Source organism: Oryzias melastigma, linkage group LG9 (genome assembly GCF_002922805.2).
Source record: "Oryzias melastigma strain HK-1 linkage group LG9, ASM292280v2, whole genome shotgun sequence".
In the NCBI taxonomy this organism is placed as follows: domain Eukaryota; kingdom Metazoa; phylum Chordata; class Actinopteri; order Beloniformes; family Adrianichthyidae; genus Oryzias; species Oryzias melastigma.
In genome coordinates this window covers 32,864,859-32,883,932 of record NC_050520.1, presented here as the reverse complement: position 1 = coordinate 32,883,932, position 19,074 = coordinate 32,864,859, and the positions used below count along the sequence as shown (strand labels likewise).

General features: G+C 38.5%; 1 protein-coding gene across 1 annotated transcript in view; it reads left to right on the top strand.

Annotated features, from left to right (window-relative positions):
• Positions 1–19,074, top strand: part of LOC112148446 (olfactomedin-like protein 2A) — a 38,096-nt gene that overhangs the window by 17,099 nt on the left and 1,923 nt on the right. The window contains exons 3-7 of the mRNA XM_024275573.2: positions 4,266–4,373; positions 4,460–4,636; positions 12,069–12,315; positions 15,852–16,163; positions 16,962–17,147. Coding sequence (XP_024131341.1) covers positions 4,266–4,373; positions 4,460–4,636; positions 12,069–12,315; positions 15,852–16,163; positions 16,962–17,147 — 1,030 coding nt within the window. The remainder of the gene's footprint in view (positions 1–4,265; positions 4,374–4,459; positions 4,637–12,068; positions 12,316–15,851; positions 16,164–16,961; positions 17,148–19,074) is intronic.

Sequence of the window (19,074 nt, the reverse complement as noted above, 5' to 3'; positions counted from 1 at the left end):
TGATAATATTACCTTTAATTTATGCATGTGTCCCATGGTGGAAGACATTCATAAAATGTTATGTTGTAAAGTAATTGATTAATTTAAAAAAAGTGGCAAGTAAGCTGTATTTTATTGGATATTTAAAGTAACCTGTAAGAATGCAGATTTTTCAAGTGAACTATGCAAGTCTCACAGTCATAAAAGTACGTTCAGCAAATAATGTAATGGTTTATTTATTTTTTTATACTGTAGAAAGGATTTACTTTTGTTTATATATTTCATTATTAATGCACTCTCATTATCTGATAATAATGAAAAATAATTTGATAGAGTGAATGTTTTAAAAGGATACTGATATATGAAAATAAATAGTTTTTATTTATAAGAGGAGAGAACTGGAATGAGTTTGATCCATCAATGCTTTTGTGAGTAAAATATCCAACTAAAAAGCAGACTCAGGTAGCAATAAAATTGACTACAGAATCGACCAATCAGAGGAAGTTTTAGCTTTCAACCACCTAACTCAGGGGTCGGCAACCTTTAACAGTAAAAGAGCTATTTGGACTAGTTTTCTACTGATAAAACCTAGAAGGAGCCACATAGATTTACTTTAGCCTTTAAGAAATTTGGATAATTCATTAGCATTTTAAAAAATAATAAATATGAATAATTCCTATTTTTTGGCACAATCAAAAGCAAAAATATAAAAAGAAACTAGCATCTCTCAAAATGTGAGGGTTTTTTTCCATTTTTACCTTTTAGTAAGTAAAAAAAGTGAGTAAAAATAGTAGATGCCAAATTAGCCAAAAAGCTAGCTTGTTGCTTGATTACTAGCTTAACTCCAAAATGACCTAAAATATCTAAAGCCTAAAATATCTAAAGCCTAAAATTCCTCAGTAAACTCAATTACCCAAAAATGTTAGCCTGTTGCTACAACTGAAGCTAAACTCTAAATTAGCCTAAAAAATCTCAGTAGATAACAAATTACCCAAAAACTTTAGCTTATTGCTAAAGTTTTAGCTAAACTCCAAATTAGCATTAAAACTCAGTAGAGGCCAAATTAGACAAAAAAATTATTGCTTAATTGCTAGCTAAACTCCAAAATAGCCTAAAATTTCTTAGTAAACTAAATTGCAAAAATTAAAAAACGTACTATTATATTATTTTTCTTCAGCCAGAGAGCCACCATGGAGAGATAAAAGAGCCACAGGTTGCAGACCTCTGACCGAACTGATAGCAACGCTGACTAAAATCTGCTAGCCTAAAACAATTTTTCCAGAGCAGAGTGAGGGGGGGTCATGGAGCGTTTCTGTGTGTTTACGCTCTCACGAGTCTAAACTGCAGAGAACAGTTCTGCTTACACAGGAGCTTAGATTTACGAGGCAGAGGACAGTTCTGCAAAAGCCTTGTTAAGCTTGTACTATTATTGACAGAAATGTGATAGTTGGACACATGCTGTTACTCACAAATATTCACTGCTGACCTCAGTCTAGCTTTCACTGCTCTTTCCCATAACTTCATTGAGTGACTCATCAGTTTCACTCCTCTGTAGTTTCTACAACTGTGCCTGTGAACAGTCCGTCCTTCCTAAGTTAACATGACAACAGAGGACGTTAAGCAGAACATCTGCACTTCAAGCAACTATTTGCAGCTCAAGTTGGTTCTATTTAAAGATTCACAGGACAGTTATTCAAAGCTTATGTATTTTAGCTCAGTCACATACACAGTTTCTGCCAGTAGAGATTATAAAATGGAGTAACAGTAGTGAGAACTAGGGTATTAGAGACTGGCGATACGATATGTATCTTGATACACATGTCACGATGTGATACATATCCTGATATATCTCTAGAAAGTACCTGACAAAATGTCCCTATTTTTTTAATTATGACTTAAGAATTATCTCACTATTAATACATTTTTCACAAAAGTGAAATGATAAAAAACATTTTATTTACTATTTACTAATACTATTATGTTGTTGCCGGGCCATGAAATGCACGTCTTCAACTCTCCTCAACTCTTCGTCTTTTCAAAGTTATTTACAAGTGATTTTAATCACAAGGCTATTGCAAAACAGCTACTCCATCCATCTATCCATCTTCCTCCACTTCACCCGGGACCGGGTCACGGGGGCAGCAGTCTAAGCAAAGATGCCCAGACTTCCCACTCCCCGGCCACTTCCTCCAGCTCCTCTAAGCCTGGAAGTTCCCAGGCCAGCCGAGACACATAGTCTCTCCAGCGTGTCCTGGGTCTTCCCCGAGGCCTCCGCCCAGTGGGCCATGCCCGGAACACTTCTCCGGGGGTCCTGGCCAGGGCTCCTCCCACGGGCCCCAGTCGGACCCAACCCGAAGGAGCGACGTGGGATCACTCCCCAGTGGGCCTACCACCTCCAGGGGAGCTCTGAAGGGGCCTGTGCATTGTGGTTTGGGTGGTGGTCGAAGGCGAGTGCCTCGGCGGCTCAAACCCCGGGCATGGAATTTGGCTTTCTGGTCATTTCTACACTGCTTCACAACACAAACACACTCTGTGCCGGATCTGGGGGCTTGGGGGGAGAGGGGGTGTCTGAAAGGAGCGACTAAAGTAACAATCACCTGTTTGAGCTGGAATTTATTGAAGACAGGACACAACTGGAAGATATACGGTATTCTGAATCTAAAATGAAAGTTTTTTTTTCTGATCACCACTAGCTCTGTGAAGAAATTGAGTGTTGGGGGATGGTGCTGTCACAGCCATAGAGCAGATTCTTCCTGGAGGGAGCGGTTGGCATCGATCAAAATACCGATTTGAAGTTCTTTATAGTGAGGAACGAACAGTAAAATGCACTTAAATACACTTGAAACCTCAAAAAGTAGAATTTTCATGGTAGGGCCCCTTGAAGTGGAAAACCAAAGTGAGACGGATAACTACATGTTCACTTTTAAATAATTAATTAGATATCACCTTGGCAGCATTTTAAATTGATAGTCAAATAAAGTATTGATATTTTACTGAAACGATATTTTCTTACATCCCTAGAGAGAACTTTAGCTCCTTCGGAACAACATGATAGAAAAAAAAGATTTTCAGAGACCCACTATACTATACTGTCTGTGTGAACAAAGCTACAGGACTTGAATTATCAATGATATTATAGCTTACTTTTTTATCATCCAATTTTAAACCCACATGGAGTCGCTGCTTTTTCTTTGCTGCAAATAAGACATACCTTTTGGCATTTACTTTCCACTTCATCAGGAAAACGAAAACTCTAAATTTTATGCATTGCACGAAGTTAGAAGTTTTAATTTCCTTGGAGAAAAACACACAAGATTTTTTATTTCTTTTGGAACAAAAGAGCACCAAGAGAGGGTTCAGGTTTTGCTTTCGTCTGATTAGATTAAAGAGCTGTATTTCTACACAGCAATGTGAGGATTTGTTTTAAAGCATTTCTTATTATCTTAGTAGATTGTAGTTTTTGTCATGGATTTACTGTCATGCAATAGCTGTCTAAAAAGAGTCTTAAAATTAAACTGAGTTTACTGTAGATGACAGAATTTGAAATTTATTTTATTTGAAATGCTGCCTCACAAAAACATAAGTAAACGTATTTTAGGGTTTTTAAAAATTTGGGTTTGTAAATTAAAGTCATACACATCCAATAATCTCTGCACATAACTAAAATATAATTTACAATTTTACAATAAATGGTAATTGCTTGTTCTTACGCTGGGTTTAAACTGCATGTGGAAGTGCCGTAAAGTGGCGCAGAACGGAGGCTACTTCCATTCGGTGCCCTTGTTAACCTATAGTGTGGTTCACACCAGACGTTTTTGCGTTAGCCACAAGCGATCCACGTCAATCCTGGCAGAAAGAAATTTTCCAAATATAATCAATGAAAATACATTAAACACCCAAACAACGCCTTTGATGTTTGACATGTATGAAGCCCATGATGTTCACACTGGTCATGCAGGGAGGGCCTTCTTCTTTTTTTTCTACTGTTTACTAGTGCATGTCTGCACCTACAGTTAGACGAGGATTGGTGCCAAGTGTAAAAAAGTGGTACAAATCTGGTGACAATTTCTACTTTCAACCATGAAAACTTTAAATATTACCCTTCAAAGAATAAAATGTGCTAAAAAGAAAGAGTTGTCACATGAGATCTAAATAGTAAACCATACGCTTCCTTTTGAAAGTAGTGAAACAACTAATTGAAAGGTTTAAAAAAATGGAATTGACCTTTAAAGTTTGAGCTTGGAGTTAATGAAAAATGTTTTCCTCTTCTTTTCTGTCATAACCAGCTTCATTCTATGGTGGATCTCCTGGAGGGAACCCTCTTTAGCATGGATCTAATGAAAGTTCACTCCTACATCAACAGTGTCGTTTCTCAGATGAACAGCTTGGAAGAGGTAAGAAGAGACAATTTAAACATAATAATAAATTGAAGAATTTATTTTGGGGTTTTTGACATTGTTTATTTCTTTTTACCTTACAGACAATAAAGAAAAACCTTACACGAGAGAACGAATTTGTGCGAGACAGCATGACGAGCCTGACCAACCAGTTCAAAAGATATGAGAACTACTCCAATATTATGATGAGCATCAAGAAGGAAATCTCCAGCCTAAGCCTGCAGCTCTTGCAGAAGGATTCTGCTCAGAGTAAATCACAGGTGAGCAGAAACATGATCACACTAAAACACTAAAACCACATGAGAAATGCCTTCAGATTAAATACGAAGACTGCAACTTCTTAACAAAATTACCTAAATGTAGGTCAGTGGGTCACATGACCATAGGGTGTGCATATATTTTCATAAATCTATGGAAAGATCACACACTGACTGTCCAATGTCATCTTGTCCTCTCCAAAGCCAATTTTAACCTTTATTTTTTTGCATTCTTGACACATTCCTGGTCAAACCAGAATTACAGGGTTTTTTTTTACACTTTTGCCATCTTGTTTCAGTATTTTCAAGTCTTTATGAATAATTTCACAACAATTTTTTTATATATCTTTTATCAATTCTTTTTAACACCTAAATTCCTGCTGTTTAAGTACTTTGGCTAAAGTGACCTAAATGTAGCATTTACTTAAAAGCAAAAACACTTGATTTTTTTGTTGTTGCAGGAAATAATTTCAGTCATTAAGGGGTTTAAAGACAGATAGCTATATGTTTTTTAATTTTAAGAGAGATTTTTTTTTCTTTCTGATCATCTACTCATCTAATCTCCTCCCACTGACCATAGAAAAGGTTCTGATATATTTCTGCAGTCACACTGCAGGTAAAGAGCACTGAAGATCATTTCGTCACCAAACTTGACCACATGTCAAAAACAAAACAAACAAACAAAAAAAACAATCAACTCCCCTCTGTTTTATAACTGTCTAAGGAGCTCAGATCAAAGTCTGGTTACAGACATCTGATAATGAATAGGAAATTAAATCAGACATTGCACTGTTTTTGCTGTCTGCAAGCCTCAAGGTCACAGCAGAGCGGTGTGGTCCATACTAAAGGGTCTTGTATTTGTTTGGATAGCTGTGAAAAATGATCCAACTGTAGTGAGTCAAGCAAGCTAACAATAGAACGCTTGAAAACAAAGGTTAAGATTTACTTGCTGGTGAATCAGGGTACAGTTTAATAAGAGTATGAACCCAACAGACCCTTGCACAGTGTGGAGGTTTTTTTGAGGTGTTAAAAAAAAAAAAAAAAAAAAAACACGACATGCCTGCATCTCACCTGCTTCACCCTTACTTACCCATGCAAGTTGTTTAAGTGCTCAAAAAAGTGCTAAATATGCTTTCTTTTTTTTAGCCCATGGTGTTTCCACTGGACAAAAAAAAAAATTTGGAGATAGCTTGATGTAAAATGCTAAAGTGGTGCAAATCTTGTAAATCTTGCTCCAGGCTTCTTCCTTCACAGCTCTTCTGATATATAAAACACTTGGTATCATAGAATTCCAGTCGTGCACAAACCACAGCTAATAATTTCTTCTCCATGATATATTTTTAAATGGCTTCTGTGAATTATATCAATAACTCACTAGAAACCTGGTTGGTCAAAATTTGACTTTAAATATCAGTGGCCTTGTGTTTTTACCACAGAGCTAAAAAATGATCTTGGAAACTTGCTAAACTACGAGTAATCCCAGGAATTTTGAAAGCCCAAAACGCACATACACATGCATTTACATAAACTCTTCAGTGAAAGTGGTCGCTGTAATTAATTAAAATCGCGTTGAATCACAAAACAGGATGCTAGAAAAAGCTCAGACTAAGCAAGCAACTGAAATGGGCGTGTCAAAGTCTCCCCTCCCCCTGTGCTCACCTTGGCCGGCTCATGCTTAAGTGTGCGAGGCATGACAAGTGTTCAACACTCGTGCTGTAGTGAATTACAATTCTGGATAAAACTGTACGACTGGATTTTAGCTGGCGCATGAGCACAAACCGAGCTCTCAGCGATGGGGAGGGAGGTGGGGTTGCTCTGTGTCAACAGATCCACCAACAACCCAGAACTGTATTTCAAATGAGCTATTGTCACTGTGCATAAAACAGGTCTTAAAAAATGACAAAGACTTTTTGATTTTGGCTAAAAACTTCATAATCACAAGTAGAATATCACTGGGAAGGAAAAAAATATGGTTGGACATGCCAGCTTTTTCTTTAATTTAATATTTAAAATGCACAACTTCAAAACTTTTAAAGACAACTTGGAGTGGCTAAAAACGTTGCTATATGTAAACAGCAAAAATGAATCCAGTTGTATGAAAAAAACCACCAAGTATTTTTGCAACAAATTTATAGCAGCCCATCTTGCTAGAATGCTCTCCTCTGCTGCCTGTAATTTCACGAGCTACTCCTCCTGTGGCTCATCTCCAGTGCAAGCCACCATTAAGTCCAGTATTTGTCTCTCTGTAGCAGACAGAGATAAACAATATTTCAAAACTCCAAATTATAAGAAAAGTGGGCAATTATTTTTATTTAAAATGGTGGCCTATAAGGTAATGACAGGCTTCCTTCGACCAAAGACTGAAGCAGATTTCTGTTCATATCCAAAGTTTATTTTCCAGATTTTATTTTTAAAAAAAGCATTACAAAAATGTAAGATCAAGATTTTCCCTTTACTTTTTACCACACAGTAGCTAAACAGTAAATACCACAAAAACGTCAATACAAATAGAGGTACAGGATATTACAGTATAATGACAGTGTCAAGTCCAACAGGCTGTTATGATGGTATATTGCAAATCACAGCCTTTAGTGTTGGGTGTGAATGTGTGTCTAGGAGGTGGTTTGTGTTAATGCACACACAGAGACAGTTGTTTATACCCCTCTGTTGAAACTTGAGGAAATTATAATAAACAAGACGGTCCAAAAAAGCCGCCAATGTGAAGCAGACATAGGTTTTAAAGAACAAAATTAACATCAGAATGGTCCAGGTATACCCTGGACAGGTCACCAGTCTGTCACAGGGCCACGATCACAAACCCATACACACTTAGTGACAATTTAAAGTCATCTATTCATCTATTAAGCATATTTTTGGAATGGGGGGGGGAAGCCAGAGTAGCCAAAGAAAACCCACACATGCACGGAGAGAACATGTGAACTCCACCCAAAAAGGTCCCAGTTAGGACTACAACCAGGGCCTTCTTATATGAGGCAAGAACGCTAACCACCGCACCACTATGCAGCCAAGGAAGGACACGTATGAAATGACATGCTGTGAGGTTCATGGCTGGTGAAGCACTGACGTCATCAGTCAAATTTGCAAACGTATTTGATCGACAACAGCTGAAGTGTGTTGTTTAAAATTCAATTTCAACATTTTTCTTCTATATACAAAGTGTAACAGAAAAAAATATTATCGACTTACTTTTACTTCTTGGACCACTTCTTCTAAAGAAACACACAAATAACCTGTTTGTAGAAGTCTTCTTTTTCTTTCTTCAGTGTTAAAAGTCTCTCTGTCTCAATGGCAATCACTACCAGTGACGTGTCTAAACAAATTCTTGAGTTTAGAGGTTTAAAAATGAAATCCTCCATTTAGAAATTGATGCTAAACAAGATTAAAGAGTAACTAGACAGCTGCACTTGACTTGCTGCCACTAATTCTATTATTCTTTAGCTGCTGTGTCACATTCTCAGGGCTCACAAGCGCCCTCTGCCTCGTGGCATGTGTACTGCGGTGCGGCAGGCGGACTGTCTGCTGCACCTTGTGTGTTTTTAAAGCGCATTTTTTGTGGCTAAAAAACTAAATGCGTCACATACTGGCATCAATGTAATCAGATGGCGAGAGATAAGCAAATTAGGTCATTTTAAAATGTATCATATTTTATGATGGTAGAAAGACCGAAACAATGCATGCAGATGCAGTCAGTGTGTGTGGCGCTGGTGAGGTGGGGCTACAGCTGCCTCACCTAGAGCTGTCTGGTGAATTTGAACAGGAAAGTCGTAGCTTTTTTTTTTTTGTTTTGTTTTTTTTAACCAAAGAAACGTGGAAAACCCACACAGAAAAAGGTAATCATAGAAAAGACGTCTAAAAAAAATAACATTTGATTTTTAATCTTAATTTTAAAAAGTAAATTCATTTAATTTAATGTATGCATTCTCTTAAGCTATATATTGCAGGTGAGGCTGTGCCTCCCCTGACTGCACGTCTCTGTAAAAGAATTTAAGATTAAAAGTGCTTTTTTCACTTTATTCAAACTGTTTTGGATCAGGGGGAGATGTAAACGAGCGGTTTGAAAAAGCTCAGGTTTGTAATGAAGCAACTAACATAAGTCTCCCTACTCTGCTTAGCTCCTCCCCCTCACCTCCTCATGTACATCATTTTCATCATCATCGTCTGAGCTGCTGGTTCAAGACTGTACGGCTGCATAGTTTCAGTATTGCTTATCATGTATGTTTTTTGAACTTCTAATGTTAGCTTTGGGCTATAAACCTGCACAGGAATGTGCAAACAGAACTCTCAGCAATTGGGAGAGGAAGGTAAGGGGGCGGGGTTGCTCCACGCAAATGGTCCCGCCCACAACTCTGAATTTCTAATGAACTACTGCCAATGTGCAGAAAATGTCTGAAAAAATGACACAGATATTTTGATTTTGGCTGAAGACTGTAAAATAATAATTAAAAGTAGTAAATTGCTCCAGCTGTCTCAGATTTAAAGGATTGCATATGTGTGCGAGACCAAACAATTAGGTATTATTACAATATTATTGCAATATTTATGAGCATTCTTTTCACAAAATTCTCTGTCCTGTTTAGTTCAGCTCCTCTCTTTCACTACATTTGCTTTTTAGAAGTTTGTGAACAACTGAAAGAAAAGTTACAAAAATCCATTGTTGGTCTTTCTCTACTAGGGTGACGTGTTCAGATGACAGAGACCTAATGGTCTCTATTTGATCCAGAGCCTCCACCTGTATGAGGAGAAATTCATTCCTCTTTAAGTTCAGAAGTTTCACACAGTTTCAAACGTCACTGTTTGATGTCTGAACAGACCGAGCCCACTAGCTGCGGATGACGTGCCGCTTCTCATTTTTTATTTTATTATTTAAAGTCTGTTGGGGAGAAAGTTCCTGATCCAGAAACAGCGGTGCAGCCACTCCCAGGTCGTAATGCTTCAGTAGCAGAATTACAGAGTAAAAATGTAAACTGAAGTCGACAAATAGCATCCTGAAGTAGGTGTTGGGCTGCTCCAAGTTGGAGCCGGATACGTGGAACGCTCATGAGACAGCATCCTCTGGTCACTGGTTTTCAGCAGACCAGCAGCAATGACATTCTCGACTTACTTTAGGAGAATATTCTCAAGGCACTTTATAATTACCAGGGTTTGACCAAACAGGCGGTAACAGCTGAGGCTGGTTTCTCAGGCACATTTCTGGAGAACTCAGGTCAGGGATCCAAACCTCAAATGGGCTACAGCCACTTCTGCCGGCCTCATCTGACTGAACCATCACGAAACACAAAAATGCAAAAGCAAATGGTCTTCTATTTTGTTCTACCCACAGACAATCCCAAAATAGAAATATTTTTAAAATTATCTTTATAATATTTTATTAATCAGACATAACATTTGACTTTAAGATGAGTATTTCTAAGCCTAAGTATAAGAACGTAAATAATTATTGTGCAAATTATCTTTTCTTGTTTGAGGAGGTGTTAATCTGACTGTATTGTACTGTTTGATGTGATCACTTGAACGTATTTCAGGACGACTGCATTGTTTGGACTTTAGATATTTGCTGCATTATACATACAATGTAAAGAAACTATTGGATCTCCTCTTTCCTCCACTGATTTTCTCTGTTACCATCACTACTGTCAGAGGTTGGGAAAAAAAACTTAATCCCAAAGCGTAAAAGCCTCCAACTAGCAGGGAATATAAAACCAGAACCTCCACACAGAAGGGGGGCAGCACTGAGTTGATTCTGAGCAGCTCTAAGGCAGAATACAGCTGGGCAACTGGCTGTCTTTCAGGGGTGGTTGGCTCCAGTGGGAGCAGGGGCGTCTCCACATAGTCCAGTGAAGGGAGGCTGACTGATGGCTTGACTCAGAGTCCTGACAGTAATCCCCTGCTGTTTTCTTCTGACAGTTCTTCTTAGATAGAGCTTACAAAGAAACTGCAAAAACCAGGAGACAGATACTTTCCAGTGGTGAGCAGAGCAATAAAAGGGCAGATGAACTGGTTCATGTGATGAAGATGGTTACTGGGTATGCTTGAGCAGACATAGGGGAGGGCAAGACCCTAGAAGCTACGGTTTGGTCTCTCATAGAAGGGCTTCCACCAGCCTGTTTCCTGCACAAACTCAGGTGCTCCATCTCTTAGTTGTTGAATCATATTCTTTGCTTTAGTGCAGCCATATTTAAGACACAAACACTACTGTTATATACGTCAAACTTATCAGTTTTCACTGCACACTAGTATGTATGAGTAGGGCTGGGTTGATAAAATCAATCTATTTAAGTATGCTAGATCAGTTCATAAAAATATAGATCAATTTAGCACATAAAGCTAAAGTGCGGTAGCTTGATGCTAACGTCTAATGGAATTTCCCATAGGACGGCTAATGCTAACGCTCAGTTAAAGTAAACATAAATTGCTCACTAAATGGACAGCTTTATTTACTCAAAGGCATGAATTTTCTTTTAAGAAAATGTTTAAAAAATATATTTTTTAAATTACCATTTGTGGTCTAAAACACTGTTTTTTTGCTCATTCTTCACTTCTTCTAGAATAGAGTGTAATGCTATAGCGCGACCGTCACCTAGTGGCCAAACTGAAGCCTCCTCCAGAAGAAGCAGAACAATTGTTGGAGCTTCTCCTTTTGAGAATCCATGTACTGTATAGTATTAACAATCTCATGATTTCACTAATACATTTTACTGTATGTGAACTGTATCAGATTAATATGAATATATTCAAAACGTGTAGTAGATTATTAAAATATTTCTAAACAAATGTGAATAAATGTTTTAAACTCAAAAATTGAATTGAATTGAGTGGATCGAAAGAATCGAAAAAAATCTGAATCAAATCGATCTAGGCTCTTGTGAATCAAATTAAATCATTTTCGGAAATTATTATTAAAACCTAGCGCTGTGTATTAACACTTCAGCTTTTGTCTTACACCTAAAACTGCTTACCACCATTTTTGCAGATAAACAATATTGCTAAAGAAGCTTTCGTTGCAACAAGTAACCGATAGGCAACTTGCCCGCTTTGATTGCTTAAAAAAATATTCTTCAATAAATGGATTTTATGTTTAGTAATAATCATGTAATGTTCTTTAACTGTTACATTGGCTTCCTTGCAAAGTTAGTACCTGGATTCTAGCCATATTTGTGTTTTCTTCTGTCATCTCCTTTGTTGCGCTCTTGCTCACCGCACATGTTTTGTGCAGGTAAAATCATGCATAGATACATGTGATTGCAGGGGTTTTTCTGTTTGCTAGACCTCAATAAAAAAAGACACTTAAAAACTGATTGTTGAAATGATTAAATAAATTATCCAATTTCTCAAATCTTTTGAGCCAGTCTTATACTTTGGCATGAACACTAACTACGACCTTTGGACGACCTGACATTGTCTGATCTCTTTACAGGACACTCGAGATGAGAAAACCAAGGTTTCAGGAAAAATACCAAACAAAAAGACTGTGGCTGCCAAACCCCCTCCCAAACCACCCAAAGAAAAGCCAGTCAAGCCAAAGAAAGAGGCTGTTAAACCGGAGAAGCCAGTCAAGCCTGACCCTACAGTCAAACCTAAGGCGGTAGGTCACCAACCGGGTGTAGTGAGGGGCATCACTTACTACAAGGCCTCTAAAACCGACAAAGATGAGCACGACGGAGGTGAGAGGTTTTTTTATACGTCTTTATTTACAGTCTGAGTTCTTTCCCAGCACAGGGTTGTATTATTGGACAGCCATAACCTTTGAGCTAGCAAAAACAGTGTCCTGGAACGTCTGTTGAATATGACAGATCTGGGTGTAACCTTATGTGGTTGTTCAAACTGATCCAAATTAGTTTCTTTTAAAATTTCATCAGAGCCCCCATGGGTGGGTGAGCTGTCATGAGGAAATGGATTAACTCCAGGAGAAAACATTACAAGAATATATGTATGTTAACTGCAAAGATTTGCTGTTGTGTTCACTGCAACATGGAAGACATATCAGAATAAAATGCACTTTAAGGTTTTTTTGGTGCAGCTTTTAGCAAACCGTTTCAGTCAAAGTGCATCTGGACTGCCGATGCTCTTAGCGAGCAGGAAGTCCAAATCTTTTATTAGAAAAGCTCATGGAATGCTGTCTAAGAGCAGTGCTGCCATGTCCATGACACGCCTCTGCTTCTCTTCATAAGCTCTCACCAATGGAAAAAAAACATTTTCTGACTTCTTCCAATCCTCTTTAGGTCTTGAAATGTGAACAGAAGTGCATGCTTTGCACATCCACTTGATGCTGTCAGGTTGTATGTTCTGCCATGTTTCTCCTCTTCAGTTCTCTTGTCAAATGTCCAAAGGTGTTCCTTCCATGAGCTGTCGCCAAGAACAGGAGTCTCGTTTAACCAGGCAGGAAGGTTCATGCACCTTCAGATTTTCCCAAAAACTTAAAAGCAAAACTTTTGAACCTCAGTTCAAAGCAGAAAAAATGTGCCTTTATTTAACAACTACAAAAAAGACAGCTGAAAAGGTTAAAGTGAGAATGAGAGATGTGAATCAACAGTTTTACTGTGAAGGCAGTGATGGTTTTTAAATAAATAGTCAAAAAACTAAAAGCATAAATTAATATTATAAAGATATTGGAATTTACAGAGCTCCTAAAGGGACATTGGAGTAGATTAAAAAAATATTTTTTTTCTCAAAGTTGAAGTTAAGAATATTCTGGTTACTAGCCGGTGCTCACCAGATAGTAACGTGTGCATCAGTTATCAACCAGAAAAAAAAAAGTTTTTAGATTTTTTTTTTTTACTTCAATTTTTGGAAAAAGCATTTTTTTCAGTTACTATCTGGTGCACATGAGTAAGTAAAAAAAAATATATATATATATATTTTTTTTACTTCAGTTATTTGAAAAAAAATGTATTACTTCAATTTTTAGACATTTTTTTCAGTTACTATCTTGTATGTCACGCTTGCGGAAGTAGTCAGTCTCTCGCGCGAGGACTTTTTCTGCTCGGGGAGGAGGAAAAGGCGATTTGTCAGCACGGAATGTTTGATGCGTGTGCGAAGATTTTTTATTTCTGTGTGAGTTTTGACATAAATAAAACGCCATATGTGTCTCCCATTCATTCTAAGAGAGACATCCACAGACGGAGCTGGTAGCTCCTCCCACACCCAGCATGGCGTCAAAAACATGCCTTTGACAAGCAGCAAGCTGTGAATTTGCCACACGGTGAAAGAGGGGCGGGGCACGCGAATCGTGTTGGGTGTCAAAGCACTTTCAGTGGCTTAAAGGCGCTGGACAGCCTGCCGATGTCCCGCCCTCCAGAGCCATATAACTCACCATGACACAAGTGTCAGTCATTTCGGTCTTGCGGGCCGCACTAACATTAGTCTTTCATATGAAGATGGGGGCTGAAATTATGATCCCGGGGGCCACAGACGGGCCGCGAGTTTGAGACCCCTGCTTTAGGGGCTCCGCAGGGATCTATTGTTTACTCATTCTTTAAAAGGCCAAGAATTGCAAAACCTATAATCCTCGGGTACTTTTCTGTTACTTCAAAAAAAGTAATTGGTACCAAAGTAAAAGAACTTCAGAATTTAAAATGAAACCAAAGAGGGCAAATATAGAATAGTTTGAAAAAAGGTCAAGACATATATCGCCACTTGTTGGGACGCAACAATTTACTTTCCCCACAATTTGGTTCAAACCTCCATTTGTATGTCACAGATTTGTTATATATATATAGGCAATATATGATATGTGCATTACAAAACAATGAGAAAACACTAAAAAATTGGGGAAAAAATGTATTATCTAAAATGCAAATTAAAGTGAGGAAAAAGCTTTGAATCAGGTCTTCTTAGGCCTGGTGAAATGTAATGAAACAATAAATAATGAATTCTTAAATCTAGCACAGCACGTTTGACCCTTTCAATGTAAGCATGCTGGTAAGCAGTAGGGATGCAACGATTCCCTCTGACCGTGATTTAGGCATACGGTGTGGCATACGGTTCAGTGTTCTGTTTAGAATTGTGGCATCCTTACATTTGTAGTCAGTGTGAAGTTAGCATTCATGAAACTGTCCTTCTCAGCACATCCATGTTGGCTTTGTTTTTCTGCTTTATAGGCTCTTTTACAGTTCATCTAATTTCTAAACTTTTCAGAGAATTGTTTTTTCTTACTGTCATTAAGTCCATGTGTTCAAAGTACACGTGTCAGGAAAAGAACATGAAGATGCACTGCTTTATCCCCAAACATCTGTCTAACAGCACAGATCACAACGGACCATTATGAAAAGGAGACCAAATTTAGCTTTTTCTTGTGAGAATGTTTGTGATTACTTTTTTTTTTACCCTTTTAAACTATTATGTTTGTTTTGTTGTCTGCTTTGTTGCATTGCTCATTTACCTTTGTTTAACCATCAGCCATTAAAAATGTTTTAGGTTTCCTGTTCCTCGAGCTGTTTGTGCTTTCTGTAATGTTTTTGGGTTTTTTTTTTAAATTGAGTTATTTTTTGTTAGATCTCTCACATTTTTTTCACCCTCCTCCCACTTTATCATTTAAAATACAATTACAATGTGATCTCCAATATGTAAATCAAAGTTGTAATTTTAATTAATTATAATTATTGAACAAATAAAATATCACAATTGACAAAAGGTGAAAATTGTCCCAACTTTTTGAGTTTGTGTTTGTTTCAACTAGCATGATAGAGTTCATCATGTGATGCTCTTTGACACAGCAGCTCCAGAGATTCACTCATGTGGTATAAAAGGAAGAATGCCCGACAGATGTCTGCTGGGAACAGACCAGCAGTGTCCTCAACAGAACTCAGTAAAAGTCTTCAGCATGTTAGAGACAGACCTCAAAACTGAACCAAATGGAGTCAGACAAAACAAACAAAACCACTCAAGAGTCAGATTTGTTGTGTCAGAGTGGGAGAGTGTTTGAGACCTTGACTAAACAGTTTGCTCCGCTCAGAGGCCTCCATAACAGTAATGTAGATTAATGAGGTAATGCCTGTTTGATTTTATTTTTGAATGAGTAGAAAGTTGTTTCACTGAATTAAATTATTGTAACATGAATAGCCATCACTAATGAATCTATCACAAGAGCTGTTCATGGAGAGATCTCTATCCTCTGAGAGCCTTTGGTCATTGTTTGAGTATGTGAGTATGAGTTGTATCAAAGCCTCTCCTTGACCCTGTTTGCTCTCCCCCCTCTCAGACCACTCTGCTAAAGCAGTGCAGCGCGTCACGGAAAAAGAGTCTGATGATGGAGGGACGGAAATGATCCTGGAAACCGTGGAGGCCACTGTGGCTGAACCTGTGGAAACGACAGAAGCTCCGACCACCACAACGATCATGACCACCACCACTACAACGACCACTACCACCGTGAACATGACCACTGCTTCCTCTGAGCCCACAACGACCACCACCACGCAGAGATCACAACCCCAAGAAAAACCTGCTCCGACCATTGTGCTGCTGCTGGACAATTCAAACAACAACAGCCGACCCACTCTCCACAAGGCTGGTAGGTTTTCAGGCTTTTGTCAAAGGCTGTAAATGCTGTTAAAGACCCGCTCCAATAAAGATTGTGTTTTTAACATGTCCTTGGGGCATTTTTCATTGGAGAAAGCATGCATTCCTGTTTTTAATGCATAGAGATACAGAGACACGCTCTTCATCTGCGTCATAAAGTCGATGCTGTTATGAATAATAAAAAAAACCTTCCTGTTGAGCAATACCGCAATGTTCTTTAATAAATGATTTACAAAGCATGATCAGAAGTGTTTTTGATCAGTATGGTTCGGTGACAGATATTCTTCGGCCAAAGGGTTGAGAGGGGAACGGGGGGGTTCTCCGTATTCCAGGGGTATTCGGGAATGTCTCCAGTCCCTAACCCCCACAAATAAGGGGGGATACTGTATATATAGGTAGATCTTTTGGAGCTTGTCGTCTCAGAAGTAGCTTACATGCCAAAAAATGTGGGCATCCCTGGTGTAAACAAAGGAACGATGGGATACCAGCGTAGGGTTACCTCTGTGCCAACAGTCCCGCCTACATCTCAGAGGGCAATTTCTAATAAACTCCTGCCGCTCTGGAGAAAATATGTCTTAAAAACAACAGTCTTTTTGACTTTGGCCTAAAACAACATAAATACTACTGGGAACACAAAAGATAAAAACATAGTTGGAGTGGGACTTTAAGCAGCAAATCTGTGCAGTTTGATTCTACTGTGGAAAATACGGATGCACAATTGATTAAAAGTCAGATCATAATCTTTGCTTTGTTGGTACGCAAAGTAAAATGTTCTTCTTGTTACTTCCAGGGAAGATCCTCAACTGTGAGGGGACTCTGGCATCTGTCGAGCCGCCAGAGAAGCACCACAGTTATGGGCGCAATGAAGGAGCATGGATGAAAGATCCACTGGCAAAGGACTCCAAGATTTATGTCACTAATTATTACTATGGCAACAATCTTGTGGAGTTTCGCAACCTGGACAACTTCAAGCAAGGTAGCTATCTTTTGTTCTTCTACTCTTTTAGGATTACCACCTTGATTCACTTGAGCAATCTTGTGTTTAATTCAGACGTTTTGCCCCTAAAGCTATAAAAATAATTCTTAACATGCTCAAGAACAAAGTTTGTTTCATGAGTTTAATATGTAGCAGACGTACATTAGGTTCAAATTTTGGATTAGAAGTGAGTCAGAATTTATTCAATTAACCAGTTATCCTATGTTCCTTTAAGTGATTAAATAGTACAAAGAATAAAAACCATGAATCCCACAGAAAAACATTGCAAGGCACAACTAAAGAAACATTTGTTTTTCAATCAAGTGACGCTTTTCTGTCAAAGGATTCTTGTAATAAAAATATTTTGGTTCATTGTTACTCAAGAAAACGTCTCATTTACGGTTTCAGCGTCTCTAAATGTTTTTTCTAAATCACCTAGTTTGAGGCAGCAGTTTTGCTTTCTATAAAAACACCTGTGAAACTGATTCATGCTGATCATCTGAGGAGTCCTGTAAGATTGATCCTCTCTTTGGGGGCTAGATGTTTCACAGCTTCAGTGGGTGGGAAATCCCACTCCTCTCTCATCCAAATCAACTGAGGAGTTGGATTGTGTTTTTGGGAGCCAAGATGATCTGTTCTTGTTGCACTTGGCTCATTGGTTTTTGTTTGGGCTGTGGGCTTTCACAGCATACTTGCTGGCTGAGACTCCTGTAGTGCAGCGCTCTCAGCACTGTGTGCAGATGACAAGGTATGTTGATACCTGCTGTTTGTTGATATGTCCTTTAGCCTTTCCATTCAGATTAATGACACAGAAGAGGATCATACGTCCAAACCAGATTGAGGGTTAGACGTGATCGAGGGTGGTTAAATTCCACAATGTTTTTGTTCCTTTCTGGGCTTCAATTCTAATTCTTATCTCCATCAGACTTTCTCAAGTTGGAGGGTTAGGATGGTGTAAAACTCAGAATAGAGTGTGTTTGTTCAGGAATGAACTTATTCACTCTGTCATGTTAAGCCAATGTCTGACACTGCAAAAACAGCATCCAAGTAAAATAAAATGCATGTAGATGTACCATATAATGCAAAACACTGTTTTTACTCTGAAACAATCTTGATAGAGACCTTTTCCTTTGTGGTGACAAATTGACAATATGCCAATGACAATAATATTTATTTTGATTGTTTCTTTAATGTTTTTAATGTAAAGCACTTTGAATTGTCTGCACATGAAATGTTTGGGAGTTAAACATGATTTTCACAGTGCAAGGGTAGTTATCTCCATCCGTCCCAAAACCCACTCAATCCCTTTTGGTGCCACATGAATGCTGGAGCCTATCCCAACTACTCACATTTACACCAAGGGACAATTTAAACCTGCCAATAAACCCGTGAAGCATGTTTATGGACTGTGGGAAAACACTGGAGTTCGTGGAGAAAACTCACTCTGGCATGGGCAGAACCTGCAAACACCACACAGAAAGAACCCCAGTTGGGATTTGAACCAGGGCCTTCTTACTGTGCTGCGAGAATACTCACCACTCCATCCTGTTCTACCCTCAACTACATCTAATATTACTATTATTTACAGCAGTATGAATAGTTTTTAATTTGAAAGTGGTGGTAAAGCCCCTTCAGCCTCAAATTTATTGTGGTAATAGGATTTGAGAGTTGAAATAATTGTGGCTGTGCTGACTGGGACAAATGTCCCTGGTAGGGTTGCCCTTGGCAAGACAAGTTATACTTGACAAGTCAGAGTGAGAGCTGTTAAAATACCCCGTAAAGACAATCTTGAAACATGGCCACCTGGACTGACATCACTGAAGTCCCACTCTGGAACAAGGCCTGGGTTTTAGAGGTCACAGAAAAGCACCTGGGTGCCAAGTTTGTCTCCTGCTGGAGACATGAAAAAAGTTGGGCTCAGCCAAAA